The sequence below is a fragment of the Staurois parvus genome, unplaced genomic scaffold, assembly GCF_062004578.1.
Source record: "Staurois parvus isolate SC_StPar_1 unplaced genomic scaffold, SC_StPar_1.0 ptg001762l, whole genome shotgun sequence".
NCBI lineage: Eukaryota > Metazoa > Chordata > Amphibia > Anura > Ranidae > Staurois > Staurois parvus.
Window position 1 is genome coordinate 174,572 of NW_028319558.1, and position 25,429 is coordinate 200,000.

The 25,429-nt window shown below is 50.1% G+C and overlaps 1 protein-coding gene across 12 annotated transcripts in view; it reads right to left on the bottom strand.

The window, feature by feature from the left end:
• PTPRF (protein tyrosine phosphatase receptor type F) overlaps positions 1–25,429 on the bottom strand; it is a 295,456-nt gene that overhangs the window by 97,050 nt on the left and 172,977 nt on the right. For all 12 annotated transcript variants that reach the window (XM_089663763.1, XM_089663762.1, XM_089663761.1 and 9 more), the window contains one exon: positions 23,481–23,591. In XM_089663763.1, the coding sequence (XP_089519889.1) occupies positions 23,481–23,591 (111 nt within the window). The remainder of the gene's footprint in view (positions 1–23,480; positions 23,592–25,429) is intronic.

A 25,429-nucleotide genomic window follows, 5' to 3' on the forward strand; every position in this document is an offset into this window, starting at 1 on the left:
GAGGAAGCCTGAATCGTTACAAAATACAGCAACAGTATCATTTTTTCAAAAAAAGATCCAGGTTTTAATAATATAAAGCCACTCTTGAACTCAAGTCAGTGATTGTGTCAGCACCTGTGGTGGTGAGCTCTTTTGATCCTCAACTTGGGGTTCCTCAGGGCGTGGAGTCTAAGCCCCAGCCTGCTTGTTCACCAGGGCCCCCGATGGTGGGGATGGACTTGCAGCAGGCTGGGACCATGTCGCGGCCCCCAGGTACACCCAGCTGAGATAGAGGAGACCGCTAGCGGGAGCAGAGTATAACGGGAGAAAGACACAGGGAATCCAGTAGGCAAGCCGAGGTCAGGACAGGCGGAAAACAAGCAGAGTCAGGAACGACGCCGGGGTCGGGATAGATTATATAGGATTCACAGTAGTAACACATGGGAGCTCCAACAACAAGGCGTTGCTCAGGCAAAGTGGGACAGACTGACCATGTCTTATATAGACAAGCCAGCTAGGAGGAGGCCCAGGAAGTGATAGAAACAGGAGCGGAGTTACAACTCATGGGGCCCCCGGGCAATAGGGGATCATGTGGCCCCTGTGTCCTGACCATTTGGAAACTCAGGCACTGCCCGAGGGCCCGGGGTCAGTAGGGGGCACCATGAGATGCCCCTGGTACCTTTTTCATAGGCTTTTTTGCGTTTGGGCAAGGATACAGGGGCCCCATGATCCCCTATTGCCCGGGGGCCCCATGAGTTGTCAGTCCGCCCCTGGCAAGGAGGTAAGAATAAACACACAAGAGGCTGCAGGCTAACTTGTGACAGATTGTGACTAGGCTAAAAATGATGTCATCAGTCTGCTGCAGGCAGGACAAAGCATTTCCTCAATCTCCACTCCCCCATTGTTCAGACTGCAAATTTGTAACTTTGAAACAAGTCACAAGGTGAGAGTTTGCAGCGGGGGGCTGATTTGTGTCTGACAATTGTGAACACAGCCAAGAACTGTACAGGCACCAGGATGTTCATGAATGTGACATACCTGACCTAGTATCTCAATTCAGAAAGTAGTCCTCTCAACTCTATAGCATGGACATTCGTCGTGGGGCTGTTATGGTCAAAATAGTTGTTTAAGTGGGCTGATAGGAGAACGAGCTCAATGTGAGGGCCTTCTGTACTAAGCTAGACAGAAGCCGGGGCAGAGGCATGAAGGCCTGCCGCCTCTAACACACTGGTCTCCAAACTGCGGACCAGGGGCCAAATGCTGCTGTTTGGTTGCCTTTGTCTGGCCCTTTGGACACAATTCCTCCTACTGAAACCGAGAATGGGGCAGTAATTTCTGCACTAACACCAATAATGTGGCACTATTCCTCCCACTGACACCAACGATGGGGGCACTATCCCTCCCACTGATACCAATGATGGGGGGACTATCCCTCCCACTGACACCAACGATGGGGCACTATTCTTCCCACTGACACCAATAATGTGGCACTATTCCTCCCACTGGCACCAACGATGGGGGCACTATCCCTCCCACTGATACCAATGATGGGGGGACTATTCCTCCCACTGACACCAACGATGGGGCACTATTCTTCCCACTGACACCAATGATGGGGCACTATCCCTCCCACTGACACCAATGATGGGGGCACTATTCCTTCCACTGACACCAATGATGGGGCACTATTCCTCCCACTGACACCAATGATGGGGGCACTATCCCTCCTACTGACACCAATGATGGGGCACTATTCCTCCCACTGATACCAATGATGAGGCACTATTCCCCCCACTGATACCAATGATGGGGCACTATTCCTTCCACTGACACCAATGATGGGGGCACTATTCCTTCCACTGACACCAATGATGGGGCACTATTCCTTCCACTGACACCAATGATGGGGGCACTATCCCTCCTACTGACACCAATGATGGGGCACTATTCCTCCCACTGATACCAATGATGAGGCACTATTCCCCCCACTGATACCAATGATGGGGCACTATTCCTCCCACTGAACCAACAATGGGGGGACTATCCCTCCCACTGACACCAACGATGGGGCACTATTCCTCCCACTGACACCAATGATAGGGCACTATTCCTCCCACTGACACCAATGATGGGGCACTATTCCTCCTACTGACACCAATGATGGGGCACTATTCCTCCCACTGATACCAATGATGAGGCACTATTCCCCCCACTGATACCAATGATGGGGCACTATTCCTCCCACTGATACCAATGATGAGGCACTATTCCTCCCACTGATACCAATGATGGAGCACTATTCCTCCCACTGACACCAATGATGAGGCACTATTCCTCCCACTGATACCAATGATGGGGCACTATTCCTTCCACTGACACCAATGATGGGGCACTATTCCTCCCACTGACACCAATGATGGGGCACTATTCCTCCCACTGATACCAATGATGGGGCACTATTCCTCCCACTGATACCAATGATGGGGCACTATTCCTCCCACTGATACCAATGATGAGGCACTATTCCTCCCACTGATACCAATGATGGAGCACTATTCCTCCCCCTGACACCAATGATGAGGCACTATTCCTCCAACTGACACCAATGATGAGGCACTATTCCTCCCACTGATACCAATGATGGGGCACTATTCCTCCCACTGACACCAATGATGGGGCACTATTCCTCCCACTGACACCAATGATGGGGCACTATTCCTCCCCCTGACACCAATGATGAGGCACTATTCCTCCAACTGACACCAATGATGAGGCACTATTCCTCCCACTGACACCAATGATGAGGCACTATTCCTCCAACTGACACCAATGATGGGGCACTATTCCTCCCACTGACACCAACACTGGGGCACTAATGGTTCCTCTATTACCAACGATTGGACATTGTTTACTACCACTAATGCCAGGACATTTTCTACTTCCACTGGCCACAGTCTGGACCACTTAAAGTCTGAAGCACAGTAGACTGGCCCTTTGCTTAGAAAGTTTGCAGATCCCTGCTCTAACAGGTACCACCCTCCTTATGCCGGCCATAAGGACTGGCTGATATTCAATCCATCCACGGGCAGACTGGTTGTACTGAAGTGGATCCATCGATGGAATTCAGTACAACCAACCTGTCTGATTTTCTGCATGTGATCACTGCCGGTGTCTATAGCTGCTTGGCAGTGATCATTGTGCTTTGCTGGCAGGTAAGGCGTCCCACCGGCAGAACACAATAGTGCTGCAGGAAGGATCCCCCCCCATCAACACTGACTGTTTTGACGGGGGGAATCGAGCATGAAAGAAAGAAAAAGTTATGATCTATGGGCGACTTTAGAGGGATCACCAGGCAATGTGACTCTAATGCAGGCCATAGACGGGTCGAAAATTGGGAGATTTTCGCACCGTTAGTGGGTTAATTAGTCGTCCGTTTTTCGGGGTTTTGGCACATTTTTTCTATCGGTAAAGTTGGAAAAAAATCGGCTGATTTTGCCGATCGGGCGATTTTCCCGGCAATAATGGGCAAATCGGCCGATTGTTTTACCGTTAAAAAATCTGCGCATGAGCCGTGACCTGCAAGAAGAAGAAGAAGAAGAAGAAAAATAAGAAGATGAAAAAGAAAAAGAAGAGAAAAAAAAGAAGAGAAAAAAAAGAAGATGATAAAGAAGAAGAAAAAGAACAAGATGAAAAAGAAGATGAACAAGAAGATGAAAAAGAAGAGAAAGAATAAAAAAAAGAAGAAAAAGAAGAAGAAAAAGAAGAGGAAGATGAAAAAGAAGAAGAAAAAGAAGAAGATGAAAAAGAGGAAGAAAAAGAAGAAGATGAAAAAGAAGAAGAAGAAGAAAAAAAAGATGAAAAAGAAGAAAAAGAAAAAGATGAAAAAGAAGAGAAGGAAGAAAAAGAAGAAGAAGAAAAAGAAGATGATGAAAAAGAAGAAGAAAGAAGAAGAAAAAGAAGCAGAAGAAGAAAAAGAAGATGAAAAAGAAGAAGAAAAGAAGAAGCAGAAAAGAAGAGGAAAAAAAGAAGAATTCCAGTCCGCTATTATATTATATATGAAAAGTCTTGCGGTTGCAACAATGTATCTATTTGCATCCGAATAAAAACATCTGTATCCGAAATGGATACAAATGGATACTTTGTTGCAACCGCAATACTTTTTCATGTCAAATATAATAGCGGAGCTCTCTGCAGGGACAGAAGTCATTAAATGCCGGTTGTAGACGGGATGAAAATCGGCCGATATTTTTACCATTGGTGGTAACGTCGGCCGATCGAATGCCCAATTTTTTTTTTTTTTTTTATAAAGAAACAGCCGGTTTTTCGACCCGTCTATGGCCTGCATCAGCCCACTCTCAGTCACCTGTGCTCCCTTGCATGTTGCATGTCTCTGTTCATGTAGATCTACAGATGTAAATGTGTACGTGGGGCTCTGCTGCAGAGGCACGGTTTCCATTGTCCTGGCTGCCATGCATTCACATCTCGTAGATTTCTCTCTCTTTGCTACAATACGCCGTTGACAAGTCGGTATTAATCCTGTCGACAATGAGCAATGTCAAAGAGGCGCGGGCTGAGCAAGCAGACCATAAAGGCAGACTGCGGAGGTAGGTATACCCAGCAAAATGTGGCATTAATTGACTCTAAAGTACCTATTGCAGCGCTGTCAATGTGCTGTGCTTGGCTTGGCACTGAGCTCGCCGGGACAGTTTAGAGGACAGAAGCGGCGCGGATAATGGACGACAAAAGAAAAATGCTGAATCCTCGTGGGACATTAATGCTCCGGCATGGAAATGATATTCATAACAAGAGCATTAAGAGGAGCCCCGGCCGGCTGGTCAGAGCGAGGACGGCGAATCCGCGTCAGCCAGACGTGCGTCAATCCCACGGCGATTATCTCCTGTGCTGAAAAAAACACAGCGATGGCTTAAAGCAGAAGTTTAATATTCTGCCAGTCAGTCCCTCTGCGACTCATTTCGCAGACGGAAACTGACATTAGCGGGTCAACACCTGGAGGAGATTTGCGGAAAATGAACTTGAAAAAATGGCAATAAACTTGGAAAAAGTGCTGATCGCCGTCTGCTGATGTATAAAAAACAGAAAAAGGACTTATTGAAATTTAGAAATCTGTGGAAATGAGCCGGACAGTTCTGAGGGAATGACATTTAAATCGAAAAGTGTTCACTGGGAACCGGGATCAACGCATTTCATGTCTCTCCCAGTCTATGCTGGTGTTTTTAAAGTGCTTATTTGCCATCATAGTCATCCCAGTCCTACGCTTAACATGCCCACTTTCTGGGAGGTCCCACCCAGATCATGCCTACGTTCTGGGTGTCCATGCCCAAATCACACCCACTTTCGGGGCAGTCCCACCCAGATCATGCCTAAGTTCTGGGTGTCCATGCACAAATCACACCCACTTTTTGGGATGTCTAACCCAGATCATGCCTACGTTCTGTGTGTCCATGACCAAATCACACCCACTTTCTGTGCAGTCCCACCCAGATCATGTCTACGTTCTGGGTGTCCATGCCCAAATCACACCCACTTTCGGGGCAGTCCCACCCAGATCATGCCTACGTTCTGGGTGTCCATGCACAAATCACACCCACTTTTTGGGATGTCCCACCCAGATTATGCCTACGTTCTGGGTGTCCATGCACAAATCACACCCACTTTTTGGGATGTCTAACCCAGATCATGCCTACGTTCTGGGTGTCCATGACCAAATCACACCCACTTTCGGGGCAGTCCCACCAAGATCATGCCTACGTTCTGGGTGTCCATGCCCAAATCACACCCACTTTCTGGGAGGTCCCACCCAGATCATGCCTACGTTCTGGGTGTCCATGCACAAATCACACCCACTTTCTGGGAGGTCCCACCCAGATCATGCCTACATTCTGGGTGTCCATGCCCAAATCACACCCACTTTCGGGGCAGTCCCACCCAGATCATGCCTACGTTCTGGGTGTCCATGCACAAATCACACCCACTTTTTGGGATGTCTAACCCAGATCATGCCTACGTTCTGTGTGTCCATGCCCAAATCACACCCACTTTCTGTGCAGTCCCACCCAGATCATGCCTACGTTCTGTGTGTCCATGCCCAAATCACACCCACTTTCTGTGCAGTCCCACCCAGATCATGTCTACGTTCTGGGTGTCCATGCCCAAATCACACCCACTTTCGGGGCAGTCCCACCCAGATCATGCCTTGGTTCTGGGTGTCCATGCACAAATCACACCCACTTTTTGGGATGTCCCACCCAGATTATGCCTACGTTCTGGGTGTCCATGCCCAAATCACACCCACTTTCTGGGATGTCCCACCCAGATCATGCCTACATTCTTGGTGTCCATGCCCAAATCACACCCACTTTCTGGGAGGTCCCACCCAGATCATGCCTACGTTCTGGGTGTCCATGCCTAAATCACACCCACTTTCTGGGAGGTCCCACCCAGATCATGCCTACGTTCTGGGTGTCCATGCCCAAATTACACCCACTTTCTGTGCAGTCCCACCCAGATCATGCCTACGTTCTGGGTGCCCATGCCTTAATCACACCCACTTTCTGGGAGGTCCCACCCAGATCATGCCTACGTTCTGGGTGTCCATGCCCAAATCACACCCACTTTCTGTGCAGTCCCACCCAGATCATGCCTATGTTCTGGGTGTCCATGCCCAAATCACACCCAGTTTCTGGGAGGTCCCACCCAGATCATGCCTACGTTTCGGGTGTCCATGCCCAAATCACACCCAGTTTCTGGGAGGTCCCACCCAGATCATGCCTACGTTCTGGGTGTCCATGCCCAAATCACACCCAGTTTCTGGGAGGTCCCACCCAGATCATGCCTACGTTCTGGGTGTCCATGCCCAAATCACACCCACATTCTGGGCAGTCCCACCCAGATCATGCCTACGTTCTGGGTGTCCGTGCCCAAATCACACCCACTTTCTGGGCAGTCCCACCCAGATCATGCCTACGTTCTGGGTGTCCGTGCCCAAATCACACCCACTTTCTGGGCAGTCCCACCCAGATCATGCCAACTTTCCAAGTGGTCCTGCCCTTAAATATTTGAGAGCTGTCCATAATAGCCTCAAGTTACCCTTTTTCTTCCACTTACTGTGCATGTTCAGTAACTAAGAGGTAATGCTGTGATTTTAAGACAGAGAGACATCAGGACAGAGCAGCTAGATGTGGGACTGTCCCCACAAATCCAGGACAGTTGGTATTTGTTGAAGTGTTACTAAACCCCCAACAGTACAATCAGTCTGTAGATGCAGTAAAGGATGCTTGTTATACTCAGTGTGGAACCTAAGGAGTTAATCCTCTGTATTGTGTAAAAGGGCTGTTTCATCGTGTCTTCTCTGATCCTCCCCTTCTTCCAGTGCCCCCCTCTTATCTCCTGATAAGTCATATCGTGTGGAGTCACTCTGCTCATGCTCAGTTTGGTGTGTATTGCTAGAGAGGTTTTTATTTTTTCTTGCATGTGATTAGCACAGGGCTAATCAGCACTGTCCAGATAGAGGTTAGGGGTCCTGCGTCCTCCTAGAGCAGAAAGAAAACTCCTCCTACAAGCTTTAACCAGTGCTATGCTGAACACTGATAGAAGTCACAAGACTGCTATATACTGCTGATGAGAAAAGGTATTTAGCAGTTTATATTTAGTAAAATAATTGTATTTCCATGTTGTGTGAACTGGGAGACCAGATATAGTGAATGCAGGGTCTGGGGAGACCGGATATAGTGAATGCGGAGTCCGGGGAGAGCGGATATAGCGAATGCGGGGTCCGGGGAGACTGGATATAGTGAATGAGGGGTCAGGGGAGAGCGGATATAGTGAATGCTGGGTCCGGGGAGAGCAGATATAGTGAATGCGGGGTCCGGGGAGACCAGATATAGTGAATGCGGGGTCCGGGGAGAGCGGATATAGTGAATGCAGGGTCCAGGGAGAGCGGATATAGTGAACGCGGGGTCCGGGGAGAGCGGATATAGTGAATGCGGGGTCCGGGGAGAGCGGATATAGTGAATGCTGGGTCCGGGGAGAGCGGATATAGTGAATGCGGGGTCCGGGGAGAGCGGATATAGTGAATGCGGGGTCCGGGGAGAGCGGATATAGTGAATGCGGGGTCCAGGGAGACCAGATATAGTGAATGCAGGGTCCAGGGAGAGCGGATATAGTGAATGCAGGGTCCGGGGAGACCAGATATAGTGAATGCGGGGTCCTGGGAGAGCGGATAATAGTGAATGCAGGGTCCGGGGAGACCGGATATAGTGAATGCAGGGTCCGGGGAGAGCGGATATAGTGAATGCGGGGTCCAGGGAGAGCGGATAATAGTGAATGCAGGGTCCGGGGAGACCGGATATAGTGAATGCAGGGTCCGGGGAGAGCTGATATAGTGAATGCAGGGTCCAGGGAGAGCAGATATAGTGACTGCAGGGTCCGGGGAGAGCGGATATAGTGAATGCGGGGTCCGGGGAGAGCGGATATAGTGAATGCGGGGTCCGGGGAGAGCGGATACAGCGAATGCAGGGTCCGGGGAGAGCGGATATAGTGAATGCGGGGTCCGGGGAGAGTAGATATAGTGAATGCGGGGTCCGGGGAGAGCGGATATAGTGAATGCAGAGTCCAGGGAGAGCGGATATAGTGAATGCGGGGTCCGGGGAGAGCGGATATAGTGAATGCAGGGTCCGGGGAGAGCAGATATAGTGAATGTGGGGTCCGGGTAGAGCAGATATAGTGAATGTGGGGTCCGGCGAGACCAAATATAGTGAATGCGGGGTCCGGGGAGAGCAGATATAGTGAATGCGGGGTCCGGGGAGAGCGGATATAGTGAGTGAGGGGTCCGGGGAGAGCAGATATAGTGAATGTGGGGTCCGGCGAGACCAAATATAGTGAATGCGGGGTCCGGGGAGAGCAGATATAGTGAATGCAGGGTCCGGGGAGAGCGGATATAGTGAATGCAGGGTCCGGGGAGAGCGGATATAGTGAATGCTGGGTCCGGGGAGAGCGGATAATAGTGAATGCAGGGTCCGGGGAGAGCGGATAATAGTGAATGCAGGGTCCGGGGAGACCGGATATAGTGAATGCAGGGTCCGGGGAGAGCTGATATAGTGAATGCAGGGTCCAGGGAGAGCAGATATAGTGAATGCAGGGTCCAGGGAGAGCAGATATAGTGACTGCAGGGTCCGGGGAGAGCGGATATAGTGAATGCGGGGTCCGGGGAGAGCGGATATAGTGAATGCAGGGTCCGGGGAGAGTAGATATAGTGAATGCGGGGTCCGGGGAGAGCGGATATAGTGAATGCAGGGTCCAGGGAGAGCGGATATAGTGAATGCAGGGTCCGGGGAGAGCGGATATAGTGAATGCAGGGTCCAGGGAGAGCAGATATAGTGAATGTGGGGTCCGGCGAGACCGAATATAGTGAATGCGGGGTCCGGGGAGAGCAGATATAGTGAATGCGGGGTCCGGGGAGAGCGGATATAGTGAATGCAGGGTCCGGGGAGAGCGGATATAATAAATGCGGGGTCCAGGGAGAGTAGATATAGTGAATGCGGGGTCTGGGGAGAGCGGATATAGTGAATGAAGGGTCCGGGGAGAGTGGATATAGTGAATGCAGGGTCCGGGGAGAGCGGATATAATGAATGTGGGGTCCGGCGAGACCGAATATAGTGAATGCGGGGTCCGGGGAGAGCAGATATAGTGAATGCGGGGTCCGGGGAGAGCAGATATAGTGAATGCGGGGTCCGGGGAGAGTAGATATAGTGAATGCGGGGTCCGGGGAGAGCGGATATAGTGAATGCAGGGTCCGGGTAGAGCAGATATAGTGAATGTGGGGTCCGGCGAGACCAAATATAGTGAATGCGGGGTCCGGGGAGAGCAGATATAGTGAATGCGAGGTCCGGGGAAAGCGGATATAGTGAATGCGGGGTCCGGGGAGAGTAGATATAGTGAATGCGGGGTCCGGGGAGAGCGGATATAGTGAATGCAGGGTCCAGGGCGAGCGGATATAGTGAATGCAGGGTCCGGGGAGAGCGGATATAGTGAATGCAGGGTCAGGGGAGAGCGGATATAGTGAATGCTGGGTCCGGGGAGAGCGGATATAGTGAACGCGGGGTCCGGGGAGAGCGGATATAGTGAATGCTGGGTCCGGGGAGAGCGGATAATAGTGAATGCAGGGTCCGGGGAGAGCGGATATAGTGAATGCAGGGTCCGGGGAGACCGGATATAGTGAATGCAGGGTCCGGGGAGAGCTGATATAGTGAATGCAGGGTCCGGGGAGACCGGATATAGTGAATGCAGGGTCCGGGGAGAGCTGATATAGTGAATGCAGGGTCCGGGGAGAGCTGATATAGTGAATGCAGGGTCCGGGGAGAGCAGATATAGTGAATGCAGGGTCCAGGGAGAGCAGATATAGTGACTGCAGGGTCCGGGGAGAGCGGATATAGTGAATGCAGGGTCCGGGGAGAGTAGATATAGTGAATGCGGGGTCCGGGGAGAGCGGATATAGTGAATGCGGGGTCCAGGGAGAGCGGATATAGTGAATGCAGGGTCCGAGGAGAGCGGATATAGTGAATGCAGGGTCCGGGGAGAGCGGATATAGTGAATGCAGGGTCCGGGGAGAGCAGATATAGTGAATGCGGGGTCCGGGGAGAGCAGATATAGTGAATGCGGGGTCCAGGGAGAGCGGATATAGTGAATGCAGGGTCCAGGGAGAGCGGATATAGTGAATGCAGGGTCCGGGGAGAGCGGATATAGTGAATGCAGGGTCCGGGTAGAGCAGATATAGTGAATGCGGGGTCCGGGGAGAGCGGATATAGTGAATGCGGGGTCCGGGGAGAGCGGATATAATAAATGCGGGGTCCAGGGAGAGCAGATATAGTGAATGCAGGGTCCGGGGAGAGCGGATATAGTGAATGCAGGGTCCGGGGAGAGTAGATATAGTGAATGCGGGGTCCGGGGACAGCGGATATAGTGAATGCAGGGTCCGGGGAGAGCGGATATAGTGAATGCAGGGTCCGGGGAGAGCGGATATAATGAATGTGGGGTCCGGCGAGACCGAATATAGTGAATGCGGGGTCCGGGGAGAGCAGATATAGTGAATGCGGGGTCCGGGGAGAGCAGATATAGTGAATGCAGGGTCCGGGGAGAGCGGATATAATAAATGCGGGGTCCAGGGAGAGCAGATATAGTGAATGCAGGGTCCGGGGAGAGCGGATATAGAGAATGCAGGGTCCGGGGAGAGCGGATATAGTGAATGCGGGGTCCGGGGAGACCGGATATAGTGAATGCGGGGTCCAGGGAGACCGGATATAGTGAATGCGGGGTCCGGGAAGAGCAGATATAGTGAATGCAAGGTTCGGGGAGAGCGGATATAGTGAATGCAGGGTACGGGGAGAGCGGATATAGTGAATGCAGGGTCCGGGGAGAGTGGATATAGTGAATGCGGGGTCCGGGGAGAGTGGATATAGTGAATGCAGGGTCCTGGGAGAGCGGATATAGTGAATGCGGGGTCCTGGGAGAGCGGATATAGTGAATGTGAGGTCCGGGGAGAGCGGATATAGTGAATGCGGGGTCTGGGGAGAGCGGATATAGTGGATGCAGGGTCCGGGGAGAGCGGATATAGTGAATGCGGGGTCCGGGGAGACCAGATATAGTGAATGCAGGGTCTGGGGAGAGCGGATATAGAGAATGCGGCGTCCGGGGAGAGCGGATATAGTGAATGCGGGGTCCGGGGAGAGTGGATATAGTGAATGCAGGGTCCGGGGAGACTAGATATAGTGAATGCAGGCTCTGGGGAGACCAGATATAGTGAATGCAGGTTCCGGGGAGACCAGATATAGTGAATGCAGGGTCCTGGGAGACCAAATATAGTGAATGCAGGGTCCGGGGAGAGCGGATATAGTGAATGCAGGGTCTGGGGAGAGCGGATATAGTAAATGTGGGGTCTGGGGAGACCAGATATAGTGAATGCGGGGTCCGGGGAGACCAGATATAGTGAATGCAGGTTCCGGGGAGACCAGATATAGTGAATGCAGGGTCCTGGGAGACCAAATATAGTGAATGCAGGGTCCGGGGAGAGCGGATATAGTGAATGCAGGGTCTGGGGAGAGCGGATATAGTAAATGTGGGGTCTGGGGAGACCAGATATAGTGAATGCGGGGTCCGGGGAGACCGGATATAGTGAATGCGGGGTCTGGGGAGACCGGATATAGTGAATGCGGGGTCCGGGGAGAGCGAATATAGTGAATGCGGGGTCTGGGGAGACCGGATATAGTGAATGCGGGGTCCGGGGAGACCGGATATAGTGAATGCGGGGTCCGGGGGGAGAGAGGATATAGTGAATGCAGGGTCCGGGGAGAGCGGATATAGTGAATGCAGGGTCCGGGGAGAGCGGATATAGTGAATGCAGGGTCCAGGGAGAGCAGATATAGTGAATGCGGGGTCTGGGGAGAACGGATAAAGTGAATGCGGGGTCCGGGGAGAGCGGATGTAGTGAATGCGGGGTACGGGGAGAGCGGATATAGTGAATGCAGGGTCCGGGGAGAGGGGATATAGTGAATGCGGGGTCTGGGGACAGCGGATATAGTGAATGCGGGGTCCGGGGAAAGCGAATATATTGAATGCAGGGACCGCGGAGACCAGATATAGTGAATGCAGGGTCCGGGGAGAACGGATAAAGTGAATGCGGGGTCCGGGGAGAGCGGATGTAGTGAATGCGGGGTACGGGGAGAGCGGATATAGTGAATGCAGGGTCCGGGGAGAGGGGATATAGTGAATGCGGGGTCTGGGGACAGCGGATATAGTGAATGCGGGGTCCGGGGAAAGCGAATATATTGAATGCAGGGACCGCGGAGACCAGATATAGTGAATGCAGGGTCTGGGAAGAGCGGATATAGTGAATGCAGGGTCCGGGGAGAGCGGATATAGTGAATGCGGGGTCCGGGGAGAGCGGATATAGTGAATGTGGGCTCCGGGGAGACCGGATATAGTGAATGCAGGGTCTGGGGAGAGCGGATATAGTGAATGCAGGGTCTGGGGAGAGCGGATATAGTAAATGCGGGGTTCGGGGAGAGCGGATATAGTGAATGCGGGGAGAGCGGATATAGTGAATGCAGGGACCGGGGAGAGCAGATATAGTGAATGCGGGGAGAGCGGATATAGTGAATGCGGGGAGAGCGGATATAGTGAATGCAGGGTCCGGGGAGAGCGGATATAGTGAATGCAGGGTCCGGGGAGAGCGGATATAGTGAATGCGGGGAGAGCGGATATAGTGAATGCGGGGAGACTTGATATAGTGAATGCAGGGACCGGGGAGAGCAGATATAGTGAATGCGGAGAGTCCTGACCTCAACCCTGCAGAACCTTTTTTAGATGAATTGGAAGGCTGTCTGGGAGCCAAATCTTTTCATCCCATATCAATACCTGGCCCCACAAATGGGCCCAAATTCCCTCAGGCACCCTCCAGAATCGTGTGGAAAGTCCTCCCAGAAAGAAGCTTGGAGCTTCTTACAGCCACAACGGGTGGAAAGTCCATATTAATAGTCATGGTTTTGGAATGGGATCCCCAATAAGCGAATGTAGATGTGAAAGTCGGACTTTTGGCCACATTGTGGACCAGCAGTCATCCATATCTGGTAGATGTTTGGCAAATTGTTCACGTTGGTGAAGGTGGAAAATCTAAAGAAAGAGACCTGGATGATTGTGAGGAGCAAAAAAATCTTATTGCAACAGCCAGCGAAGAGTTCTTCCTCCAGGCGCTTTGCCGCCCAATGCTCAGCAATTACATGCCATCACAAATATTTGAGCAGTGGAGAAAAAGCGATGGCGGGGATCCATTTCAATGAGCCTGAGCCGTTGCTGCGACCGTCACCGCTGACATGTTACAGATGAGTCCATGCCTGTTTCTGGATTCCATTTCACATCTAACTTCTAAGCTAAATTATTTGGCACAGGCGGTCAGAACTGGGGCCCTCCGTGTATCATTATCGGACCCCTGGCTTTGCTGCTCAGATGATCGCACGCTGGGGTTCACAAGGGGCAGGAACACTCTGCAATTTGCATTCGCTCAGGGAAATTTTCTCAGATGAAAATAGCACAGAGGGGAGGGAGGACGGCGAGCGGATCGGCGGTACACAGATAAAAGAACTCTTTAATATATGACCTTGCAGCGTTGCAGAGCAATAATTAAATGCCTGGGTGAGCCGGAGCGGCTTCCAGGAACACAGCGGAGGGGGGGGGGGGGGTTGTACGTGTCGTTATCCGCTGCCAAACAAATAAAGACCCCCTCCGCTGGGACCGCCACTGCCTGGCGCTACGGAATGCTGGAGGGACATGAGTGTGACAGAGGAGGCTGAGCTTACTCATGATAGTAGCGTGTTACTGGCCACATGTAACAAACTTTAGCAATCAGACTCGCTGTGCGCGGTTTGTGCAGAATTGGAGGACCTAAAGGAGAACTCTGGTTTCATCGGATATCAAATTAATGGGTGAACCCATCTGATATTTCAGACGCAGGGGGTGTCAGGTTGGTTAAGTTCTGCTCCTGTTCCCTCCATTATGTCATACTTACAGCAATAGTTACAGAAGTTCCTATGTCTTAGATCAGCGTTTCTCAACCTTTTTTTGGTCAAAGAACCCTTTAAAATGATGGACAGTCTTGAGGCACCCTTTAAAATTATGGACAGTCTTGAGGCACCCTTTAAAATTATGGACAGTCCCGAGGCACCCTTTAAAATTATGGACAGTCTTGAGGCACCCTTTAAAATTATGGACAGTCCTGAGGCACCCTTTAAAATTATGGACAGTCTTGAGGCACCCTTTAAAATTATGGACAGTCCCGAGGCACCCTTTAAAATTATGGACGGTCCCGAGGCACCCTTTAAAATTATGGACGGTCCCGAGGCACCCTTTAAAATTATGGACAGTCTTGAGGCACCCTTTAAAATTATGGACAGTCCCGAGGCACCCTTTAAAATTATGGACAGTCCCGAGGAACCCTTTAAAATTATGGACAGTCCCGAGGCACCCTTTAAATTATCGACGGTCCCGAGGCACCCTTTAAAATTATGGACAGTCCCGTGACATCCTTTAAAATTATGGACAGTCCCGAGGCACCCTTTAAAATTATGGACGGTCCTGAGGCACCCTTTAAAATTATGGACGGTCCCGAGGCACCCTTTAAAATTATGGACAGTCCCGAGGCACCCTTTATAATTATGGACAGTCCCGAGGCACCCTTTAAAATTATGGACATTCCTGAGGCACCCTTTAAAATTATGGACAGTCCCGAGGCACCCTTTAAAATTATGGACAGTCCCGAGGCACCCTTTATAATTATGGACAGTCCCGAGGCACCCTTTAAAATTATGGACATTCCTGAGGCACCCTTTAAAATTATGGACAGTCCCGAGGCACCCTTTAAAATTATGGACAGTCCCGAGGAACCCTTTAAAATTATGGACAGTCTTGAGGAACCCTTTAAAATTATGGACAGTCTTGAGGAACCCTTTAAAATTATGGACAGTCTTGAGGCACCCATTCTAAAATGTTAGAAAACAATTCTAATAGGTTTATATAATGCAGCAACATCCACACATGTAGGACACCCAACATTAGAGGTGATTTATTCTTCCAAAGCAAATACACTTTTGCTTCCCGTACTGAGTAGTATTCCAATGTTTCTCCTCTCCCTCAGTTTTTCTCCATCACTGAGATAATGTGACCCCAGCGCTGATGGAGAGGGGCGGGGGAGGGTCAAACTAGGATGCTGTGCAGGCAACTGTCATCCTCCTTATCAACTGATGACGTCATTGGTTGTCAGGATGCCGGCGGCTAGAAGGTTGTACAATGAAAACCCATGGTTTTGTTTAACTAAAAGGCAGGCTTGATCCACCTGCTGGCTTGTTTTGGGCAATTTTTAGACATTTTGCCAAGGCACCCCTGAAGAAACGTCAAACCACCCTGGTTGAGGAAGGCTGTCTTAGTAGGGCAATCACATGATTTTGATCATGTAATTCAACCAATTTTACAAATCAATATAAGGAAAAATCATTGTTTAGTAAAGCTCCGCCTACCAAAGGTTTGGTGGGAACTTTCGTGGAACTGACCAATCAGATCCTTACTATGCACAGCCAGCGTTTGACCATAAAACCTTAGCTGCATTGACCAACTTACTCATTGGCCAGACTGCGCGTATACCTATACACACCAATGTATGGAGAAATTGCATGCCGATGAATTGTACAGCATATCAGGTACCATTTCCAAGCTAGTAATGCATTTCCCTTGTTAAACTGTATGCTAATCACCGCTCTTTGGTTTTGTTCATCTCCGGCAACTTTAGTTTAAAATGCCTTTTGGCCCCAATGTATCAAGCTGCACCAACAATGAAGGTGTAATGAACAGCGCTGAACGGCATGCTAAAAGGATAGAGAATATTGAGGCCACTTTAGCATGCCTTGCTACTAGTGCACCTTGATGGATCAGGAGCTTTGGGATGAAGCGTGATGATACATGCAAGATGAATTCAAAGCACCACGTGGTAACTGTATTTATTTGACAGGGCCACAAAATATGAATGGGTGATTTTGTTTTATGGGAATGGTAAGAAAAACCTACGAGAGAAAAGGAATTCCATAGCTGTAGAGGAGTCACAGGGTTCAAAAGAGTACAGGCTCGGGGGCCTGCAAGAAGAGGAGGTGATGGGGAGGGCACCATGCACTGTCCAGCGTGCACTTAGGAGGAAGACTTGCAGGAACTATGGCAGGCAGGGGATAAGCAGGTTCTGCAGGGGAGGAGCTCTGTCCTGAGCTCGCCTCTGCTGTTCTTCAAAGAGGGTGGGGAGGGAGTTACCAGACGTGCCAATCTCTATCTGGATAAGAAGTGAAAGGGACCAACCTTCTCGCTGATCTGAGAGATGGAGGATTGATTGTATGGCGGTGCGATGAGGATGACGAGGAAGTAGAGAGACAAGGAGAAACACAGAGAGAGTAAAAACAGCAAACTGCATGTGTACAAGCAACAACGCACGTGTCACACACCAAGCATCAAGGACAACCCAGTGCAAGCTGCGAGGACGCCGTCTTTTCCAGCATACGGGCAATCTTAATCCGCCCAAACGAAATACTTCAGTTAAGTGAGCTGAATCACCCCCCGGCTCCCTATATCTCCAGAGGACTTCAAATGGCGAGTTTCTGAATCTGCAGCCACTGCGCAGCCAAGTGGACGGGTCACAGCCGCAGCAACTGGGCGGAGCTGGGAACATAGGAGCAAAGGCTTCACCAGGAGTCCTGTATAAGGAGCTAATGGGTGATTCTGCCAAACACACAGGAAACACACAGGAAACACGTGACATACAGATCACAGCACACACCCATCCATACCGACAGCCAGAAAAGGAGACACTCATAGAGGGGTGTACTGTATACTCACAAGAAGGAGGGAGAGAACAAGAGAGAGCGGAAGACAGAGAGATGAAGAGATACATTGAGATGTACAGAGAGGGAGATGTACAGAGAGGGGGAGAGAGAGACAGAGAGAGAGAGAGATAGAGAGAGAGAGAGAGAGAGAGAGAGAGAGAGACAGGGAGAGAGAAACAGATAGATATGTAGAGAGAGAGAGAGAAAGTGATACGGAGAGAGAGACAGAGAGAAAGAGATAGATATGGAGAGAGAGATACAGAGAGAGAGATATGGAGAGAGAGATACAGAGAGAGAGAGATATGGAGAGAGAGATACAGAGAGAGAGACATGGAGAGAGAGATACGGAGAGAGATACAGAGAGATATGGAGAGAAAGAGGGATACAGAGAGAGAGATGTAGAGAGAGAGATACAGAGAGAGAGATACAGAGAGAGAGAGATGGAGAGAAAGAGAGATACAGAGAGAGAGAGAGAGAGAGAGAGAGAGATGGAGAGAGAGATACGGAGAGAGAGAGAGAGAGAGAGAGAGATACAGAGAGAGAGAGAGAGAGAGATATGGAGAGAGATACGGAGAGAGAGATACGGAGTGAGAGATACAGAGAGAGAGAGATACGGAGAAAGAGAGATGCGGAGAGAGAGATACGGAGAGAGATATGGAGAGAGAGATACGGAGAGAGAGATACGGAGAGAGAGATACGGAGAGAGAGATACGGAGAGAGAGATACGGAGAGAGATATGGAGAGAAAGAGAGATACAGAGAGAGATATGGAGAGAAAGAGAGATACAGAGAGAGAGAGAGATACAAGGAGAGAGAGATACAGAGAGAGATATGGAGAGAGAGATACGGAGAGAGATACAGAGAGAGATACGGGGAGAGATACAGAGAGAGAGAGATATGGAGAGAGAGATACGGAGAGAGAGATACAAGGAGAGAGATACAGAGAGAGAGAGATATGGAGAGAGAGATACGGAGAGATATGGAGTGAGAGATACAGAGAGAGAGATACGGAGAGAGAGATACGGAGAGAGAGATATGGAGTGAGAGATACAGAGAGAGAGATACGGAGAGAGATACGGAGAGAGAGAGAGAGATACGGAGAGAGAGAGATGCGGAGAGAGGGAGATACGGAGAAAGAGAGATACGGAGAGAGAGAGAGATACAGAGAGAGATACAGAGAGAGAGATACGGAGAGAGAGATATGGAGAGAAAGAGAGATACAGAGAGAAAGAGAGATATGGAGAGAGATACAGAGAGAGAGAGAGATACAGGGAGAGAGATATGGAGAGATAGATACAGAGAGAGAGATATGGAGAGAGAGATATGGAGAGATAGATACAGAGAGAGAGATACAGAGAGATATGGAGAGATAGATACAGAGAGAGAGATACAGAGAGAGAGATATGGAGAGAGAGATATGGAGAGATAGATACAGAGAGAGAGATACAGAGAGAGATATGGAGAGAGAGATACAGAGAGAGAGATACAGAGAGACATACGGAGAGAGAGAGATACGGAGAGAGAGATACAGAGACAGAGATACGGAGAGAGAGATACAGAGAGAGAGATACAGAGAGAGATACGGAGAAAGAGATACGGAGAAAGAGATACGGAGAGAGAGATATGGAGAGAAAGAGAGATACAGAGCGAGAGAAAGATACTGAGAGAGAGAGCGAGAGAAAGATACTGAGAGAGAGAGAGAGATGGAGAGAGAGAAAGAACGAGAGAGTGCAAGAGGGTGCTACGGAGAGAGAGACAGAGAGAAAGAGAGAGAAATATATAGGAGAGCGAGAAAGAGATATGGAAAGAGAGAGAGAGAGATGAGGAGAGAGAAAGAGAGAGAGAAATACAGAGGGAGAAAGTTGGGGACAAAGATGAAGACAGAGAGATACAGATACTTTATAGGAGAGATAAAAGAGAGACAGAGGGGAAGGGAAAGAGCTGGAGATATGAAGAGACTGACCTGGAGAAAAGGATCCAGAAGAGAGCGAAAGAGAAAAGCAGTGAGACAGAGAGGAAAGGAAGAGACAGACAGAGGTGGGTTGGAGAGGACTGATCTCTGAGGTTTGTCTATAGCCAGAGAGCTGTACACTGCATGCAGGGGGCTGAATGTCCTGTAATACCTGCCCTGACCCACAGGAGGCGACCTTGGGAACATTTCAGGCATTTGAGGTTTCAGACACTTTTCTGTGAAAACTGTCAACTGGTCTCTTGTTTGGAGAAACAAACCTTGTAGGGAGTCAGGGCTGGAGTGTCAGCGGGACGCGTTAATTGTAGATTTTGTAGCAGCTCACATTATGTACGCTGAATTCCTGGGATAATACCCCCCCACCCCACCCCCTGGAGGGCTGACTGCACTGATAAATAAAAACACAGACTGTCCTACATATGTATCTCTCCTATAGAGGAGCCTCGTCCGCTTCCTCCTCCACCGCTTCCTCCTCCTCCGCTTCCTCCTCCTCCGCTTCCTCCTCCTCCTCCACTTCCTCCTCCGCTTCCTCCTCCTCCTCTGCTTCCTCCTCCTCCACTTCCTCCTCCGTTTCCTCCTCCTCTGCTTCCTCCTCCTCCACTTCCTCCTCCGTTTCCTCCTCGTTGAACACATAGGTGAGAAATGATATCTGATCATTGAAGTCTGTGTCTGCAGCTGACCGCACCTTGCGGCGGACCCCCGCTCACCTTTAGCAGTCGCACGCTGCCCTGTCCTCACTTACACCATCACACTGGTGGCCTTGTCACTGCCAGCCTCTCCTGAAATATAACACTGTCCGAGGTGTTTGCATCCGCTATATTCTTCCCCAGGTTCCTCTTGCACCATGTCTCCAGCCTTCTATCCCATCTGCAGCATGTTCCCAGTCTTTAACAGTCTCCAGCAACATGTCTCCAGGTTTTTATTTCATCTGTAGCATGTCCCCAGTCTCTAGTAGTTTCTTGCAGCATGTCTCCAGCCTTCTACCCCACCTGTAGCATGTCCCCAGTCTCCAAAATTCTCTCGAAGCATGTTTTCAGCCTTCTACCACACCTGTACCATGTCCCCAGTCTCCAACAGTCTCTTGCAACATGATTTCAGCTTTTTAACCACACCTGTAGCATCTCCCAGTCTCTTGCACCATATGTCCAGCGTTCTACCCCACCTGTAGCATGTTCCCAGTCTCTAACAGTCTCCTGCAACACGTCTCCAGCCTTCTTTCTCACCTGTATTATGTCCCCAGTCTCTAGCAGTTTCTTGCAGCATGTCTCCAGCGTTCTACCACACCTGTACCATGTCCCCAATCTCTAACAGTCTCCTACAACATGTCTCCAGCCTTCTATCTCAGTTGTATTATGTCCACAGTCTCTACCAGTCTCCTACAACATGTCTCCATCCTTCTACCACAACTGTACCATGTCCCCAATCTCTAACAGTCTCCTACAACATGTCTCCATCCTTCTACCTCACCTGTACCATGTCCCTGGTCTCTGTCGGTCTGGTGCAGCCTCTTTGCTCCTAAGCTGACCACTACCAGTTAAAGCGGAAAACCATAAAATATCTAAATCCTTCTGACCAGAAGGTTACAAAATACTGGCAGCTCTAAGGGGACCCCATTTAAAATACGGGCAGTTCTAAGGGGACCCCATTCAAAATATGGGCGGCTCTAAGGGGACCCCATTCTAAATACGGGCAGCTCTAAGGGGACCCCATTCAAAATACGGGCAGCTCTAAGGGGACCCCATTCAAAATACGGACAGCTCTAAGGGGACCCCATTCAAAATACGGGCAGCTCTAAGGGGACCGCATTCTAAATACGGGCAGCTCTAAGGGGACCCCATTCAAAATACGGGCAGCTCTAAGGGGACCCCATTCAAAATATGGGCAGCTCTAAGGGGACCCCATTCAAAATACGGGCAGCTCTAAGGGGACCCCATTCTAAATACGGGCAGCTCTAAGGGGACCCCATTCTAAATACGGGCAGCTCTAAGGGGACCCCATTCTAAATACGGGCAGCTCTAAGGGGACCCCATTCAAAATACAGGCAGCTCTAAGGGGACCCCATTCAAAATACGGGCAGCTCTTAGGGGACCCCATTCAAAATACGGGCAGCTCTAAGGGGACCCCATTCTAAATACGGGCAGCTCTAAGGGGACCCCATTCAAAATACGGGCAGCTCTAAGGGGACCCCATTCAAAATACGGGCAGCTCTAAGGGGACCCCATTCTAAATACGGGCAGCTCTAAGGGGACCCCATTCAAAATACAGGCAGCTCTAAGGGGACCCCATTCAAAATACGGGCAGCTCTAAGGGGACCCCATTCTAAATACGGGCAGCTCTAAGGGGACCCCATTCTAAATACGGGCAGCTCTAAGGGGACCCCATTCAAAATACGGGCAGCTCTAAGGGGACCCCATTAAAAATACGGGCAGCTCTAAGGGGACCCCATTCAAAATACGGGCAGCTCTAAGGGGACCCCATTAAAAATACGGGCAGCTCTAAGGGGACCCCATTCTAAATACAGGCAGCGCTAAGGGGACCCCATTCAAAATACGGGCAGCTCTAAGAGGACCCCATTAAAAATACAGGCAGCTCTAAGGGGACCCCATTAAAAATACGGGCAGCTCTAAGGGGTTCCCATTCAAAATACGGGCAGCTCTAAGGGGACCCCATTCAAAATACGGGCAGCTCTAAGGGGACCCCATTCTAAATACGGGCAGCTCTAAGGGGACCCCATTCAAAATACGGGCAGCTCTAAGGGGACCCCATTCAAAATACGGGCAGCTCTAAGGGGACCCCATTCTAAATACGGGCAGCGCTAAGGGGACCCCATTCTAAATACGGGCAGCTCTAAGGGGACCCCATTCAAAATACGGGCAGCTCTAAGCGGACCCCATTAAAAATACAGGCAGCTCTAAGGGGACCCCATTCAAAATACAGGCCGCTCTAAGGGGACCCCATTCAAAATACAGGCAGCTCTAAGGGGACCCCATTCATAATATGGGCAGCTCTAAGGGGACCCCATTCTAAATACGGGCAGCTCTAAGGGGACCCCATTCAAAATACGGGCAGCTCTAAGCGGACCCCATTAAAAATACAGGCAGCTCTAAGGGGGCCCCATTCAAAATACGGGCAGCTCTAAGGGGACCCCATTCAAAATACGGGCAGCTCTAAGGGGACCCCATTCTAAATACGGGCAGCTCTAAGGGGACCCCATTCAAAATACGGGCAGCTCTAAGGGGACCCCATTCAAAATACGGGCAGCTCTAAGGGGACCCCATTCAAAATACGGGCAGCTCTAAGGGGTTCCCATTCAAAATACGGGCAGCTCTAAGGGGACCCCATTCAAAATACGGGCAGCTCTAAGGGGACCCCATTCTAAATACGGGCAGCTCTAAGGGGACCCCATTCAAAATACAGGCCGCTCTAAGGGGACCCCATTCAAAATACAGGCCGCTCTAAGGGGACCCTATTCAAAATACAGGCAGCTCTAAGGGGACCCCATTCAAAATACAGGCAGCTCTAAGGGGACCCCATTCAAAATACGGGCAGCTCTAAGAAGACCCCATTTGCTGCAGCAATCAGAAGATGTCTGAGCAGAAATGACATATCGGAAGTCTTCTACGTCGATATTAGGCACCGTCGCACGTCCTGCCAGTGTTGCCCCCTGCGTGTCAGTAAGTGTACAGCTCTCCGACCGAGGGTGACAACAAACCCAGAATGAGAAGCGATATGAGCAGCGTCTCCGCTCTCCGGATAATCAGGAAAATAAATGTGGGAATTCTTTCAGTCGATTCAGAAATCACATTAATTCTCATTAAACACAAACCATCACGACAGAAGACAAAGCATATGGCATCCCATACACCAGAGACCGGCGCGCAGCTGCTGCACAGAGCGCGTACAACTCCACAAAGCTTCCTCCGCGCACTGGCAGCCACGACGCAGCCTCGCACTCACACCGCAACGACACTCAGCGGGAAGCTCAGCGCCGGATAGAAGCCTTCCATCTCTTGGTGCGCCGCGGCCTGGTAAAGATGGTTCGTTGAGGTGGGGGAGGTGGCCCATGAAGGTGAATCACCAGAACCGATGAGGGGGGGGCGGAGTTCTTACCACGCACGTAGAGGTTCGCTGGGGCGGAGTAGCGCGTCCCGGCGCTGTTGGTGGCGACACATTCGTACTTCCCCTGGTCGGACTCTTCGCTGTTCTCGATTTGGAGACCGCCTGTGGGAGACAACAGACACGGGTGAGAAGGAGGTCAAGGGAAAAAAAACAAAAATGCGCTTTTGTGTTACTTCTAATATCGGTGAATATAGAAAATGGCCACCTAATACTGAGACCTGACACCCTCACACACTATGGGGCACATTTACTAAAACTGGAGAGTGCAAAACCTGGTGCAGCAGTGCATGGGAGCCAATCGGCTTCTGAGTTCAGATCGTATGATGAACCTTTGACGATAAAACCTGGAAGCCGATTGGCTGCCATGCAGAGCTGCGCCAGATTTTGCACTTTCCGGTTTTAGTAAATCAGTCTGTACTCACCTCCTCCATCCGACAGTGCGAGAAACGTCTGCAACAACGCTGCAGATGAGCATTTTGTTCTGCTTTATATGCTAAAGAGATGGCATGACCGCACACAGAACCAAGATTTTACATGTAAGCACATGAACCTAGCACAGCACCGCATTTAAAAAAAGTATTTATTTATTTTTTTGGTCTTGGCTGATGCACTGTGCTGGAAAATGCAGGAAAATGCACAACGCCTCCAGCAGAACGCATCCCTTGGTGGTTTTACCATTAGAAGACACTGCCTAGACTGACACCTACCTAGTTCTGTCATTCTGTCCCTCTACCACTGGAGGGCAGTATTCTCCTACAATCCACATTGGAACTCCTAAATGATCTACTTGGCTGATCTCTCTGTGTAATCCATGAAAATTAAAGGATAATTGCAATTATCTAGTATTTTGGGGATGTTAAACAAGCTAAGTAAGCACTGCACAGGTATGGATATAAGCCGGTGCTGGCAGGATTAGAAATGATGAATTACGGCCTTAGAAACTGCGATGACCTGAGACTTGGTGACCCCAAACAGCGGCTCCGTTATCCTCAGTCTGCCTGTACAATGGGGACACGGGAAGGCGGGGGTCTGTGACTCGCTGTACATGTTTTCTCTATGATTCTGCACATCATGGACCCCACCCTCATCTATTCCAATAGAGAGCCTACACATCATCGACCCCACCCACATCTATCCCAATACAGAACATGCACATCATAGACCCCACCCTCATCTATCCCAATACAGAATCTGCACACCATAGACCCCACCCTCATCTATCCCAATACAGAATCTGCACACCATAGACCCCACCCTCATCTATCCCAATACAGAACCTGCACATCATAGACCCCACCTTCATCTATCCCAATACAGAACCTGCACACCATAGACCCCACCTTCATCTATCCCAATACAGAGCCTGCACATCATCGACCCCACCCACATCTATCCCAATACAGAACATGCACATCATAGACCCCACCCTCATCTATCCCAATACAGAATCTGCACATCATGGACCCCACCTTCATCTATCCCAATACAGAGCCTGCACACCATAGACCCCACCTTCATCTATCCCAATACAGAACCTGCACACCATAGACCCCACCTTCATCTATCCCAATACAGAACCTGCACACCATAGACCCCACCTTCGTCTATCCCAATACAGAATCTGCACATCATAGACCCCACCTTCATCTATCCCAATACAGAACCTGCACACCATAGACCCCACCTTCGTCTATCCCAATACAGAATCTGCACATCATAGACCTCACCCTCATCTATCCCAATACAGAATCTGCACATCATAGACCCCACCTTCATCTATCCCAATACAGAACCTGCACACCATAGACCCCACCTTTGTCTATCCCAATACAGAATCTGCACATCATGGACCCCACCCTCATCTATCCCAATACAGAACTTGCACATCATAGACCCCACCTTCATCTATCCCAATACAGAACCTGCACACCATAGACCCC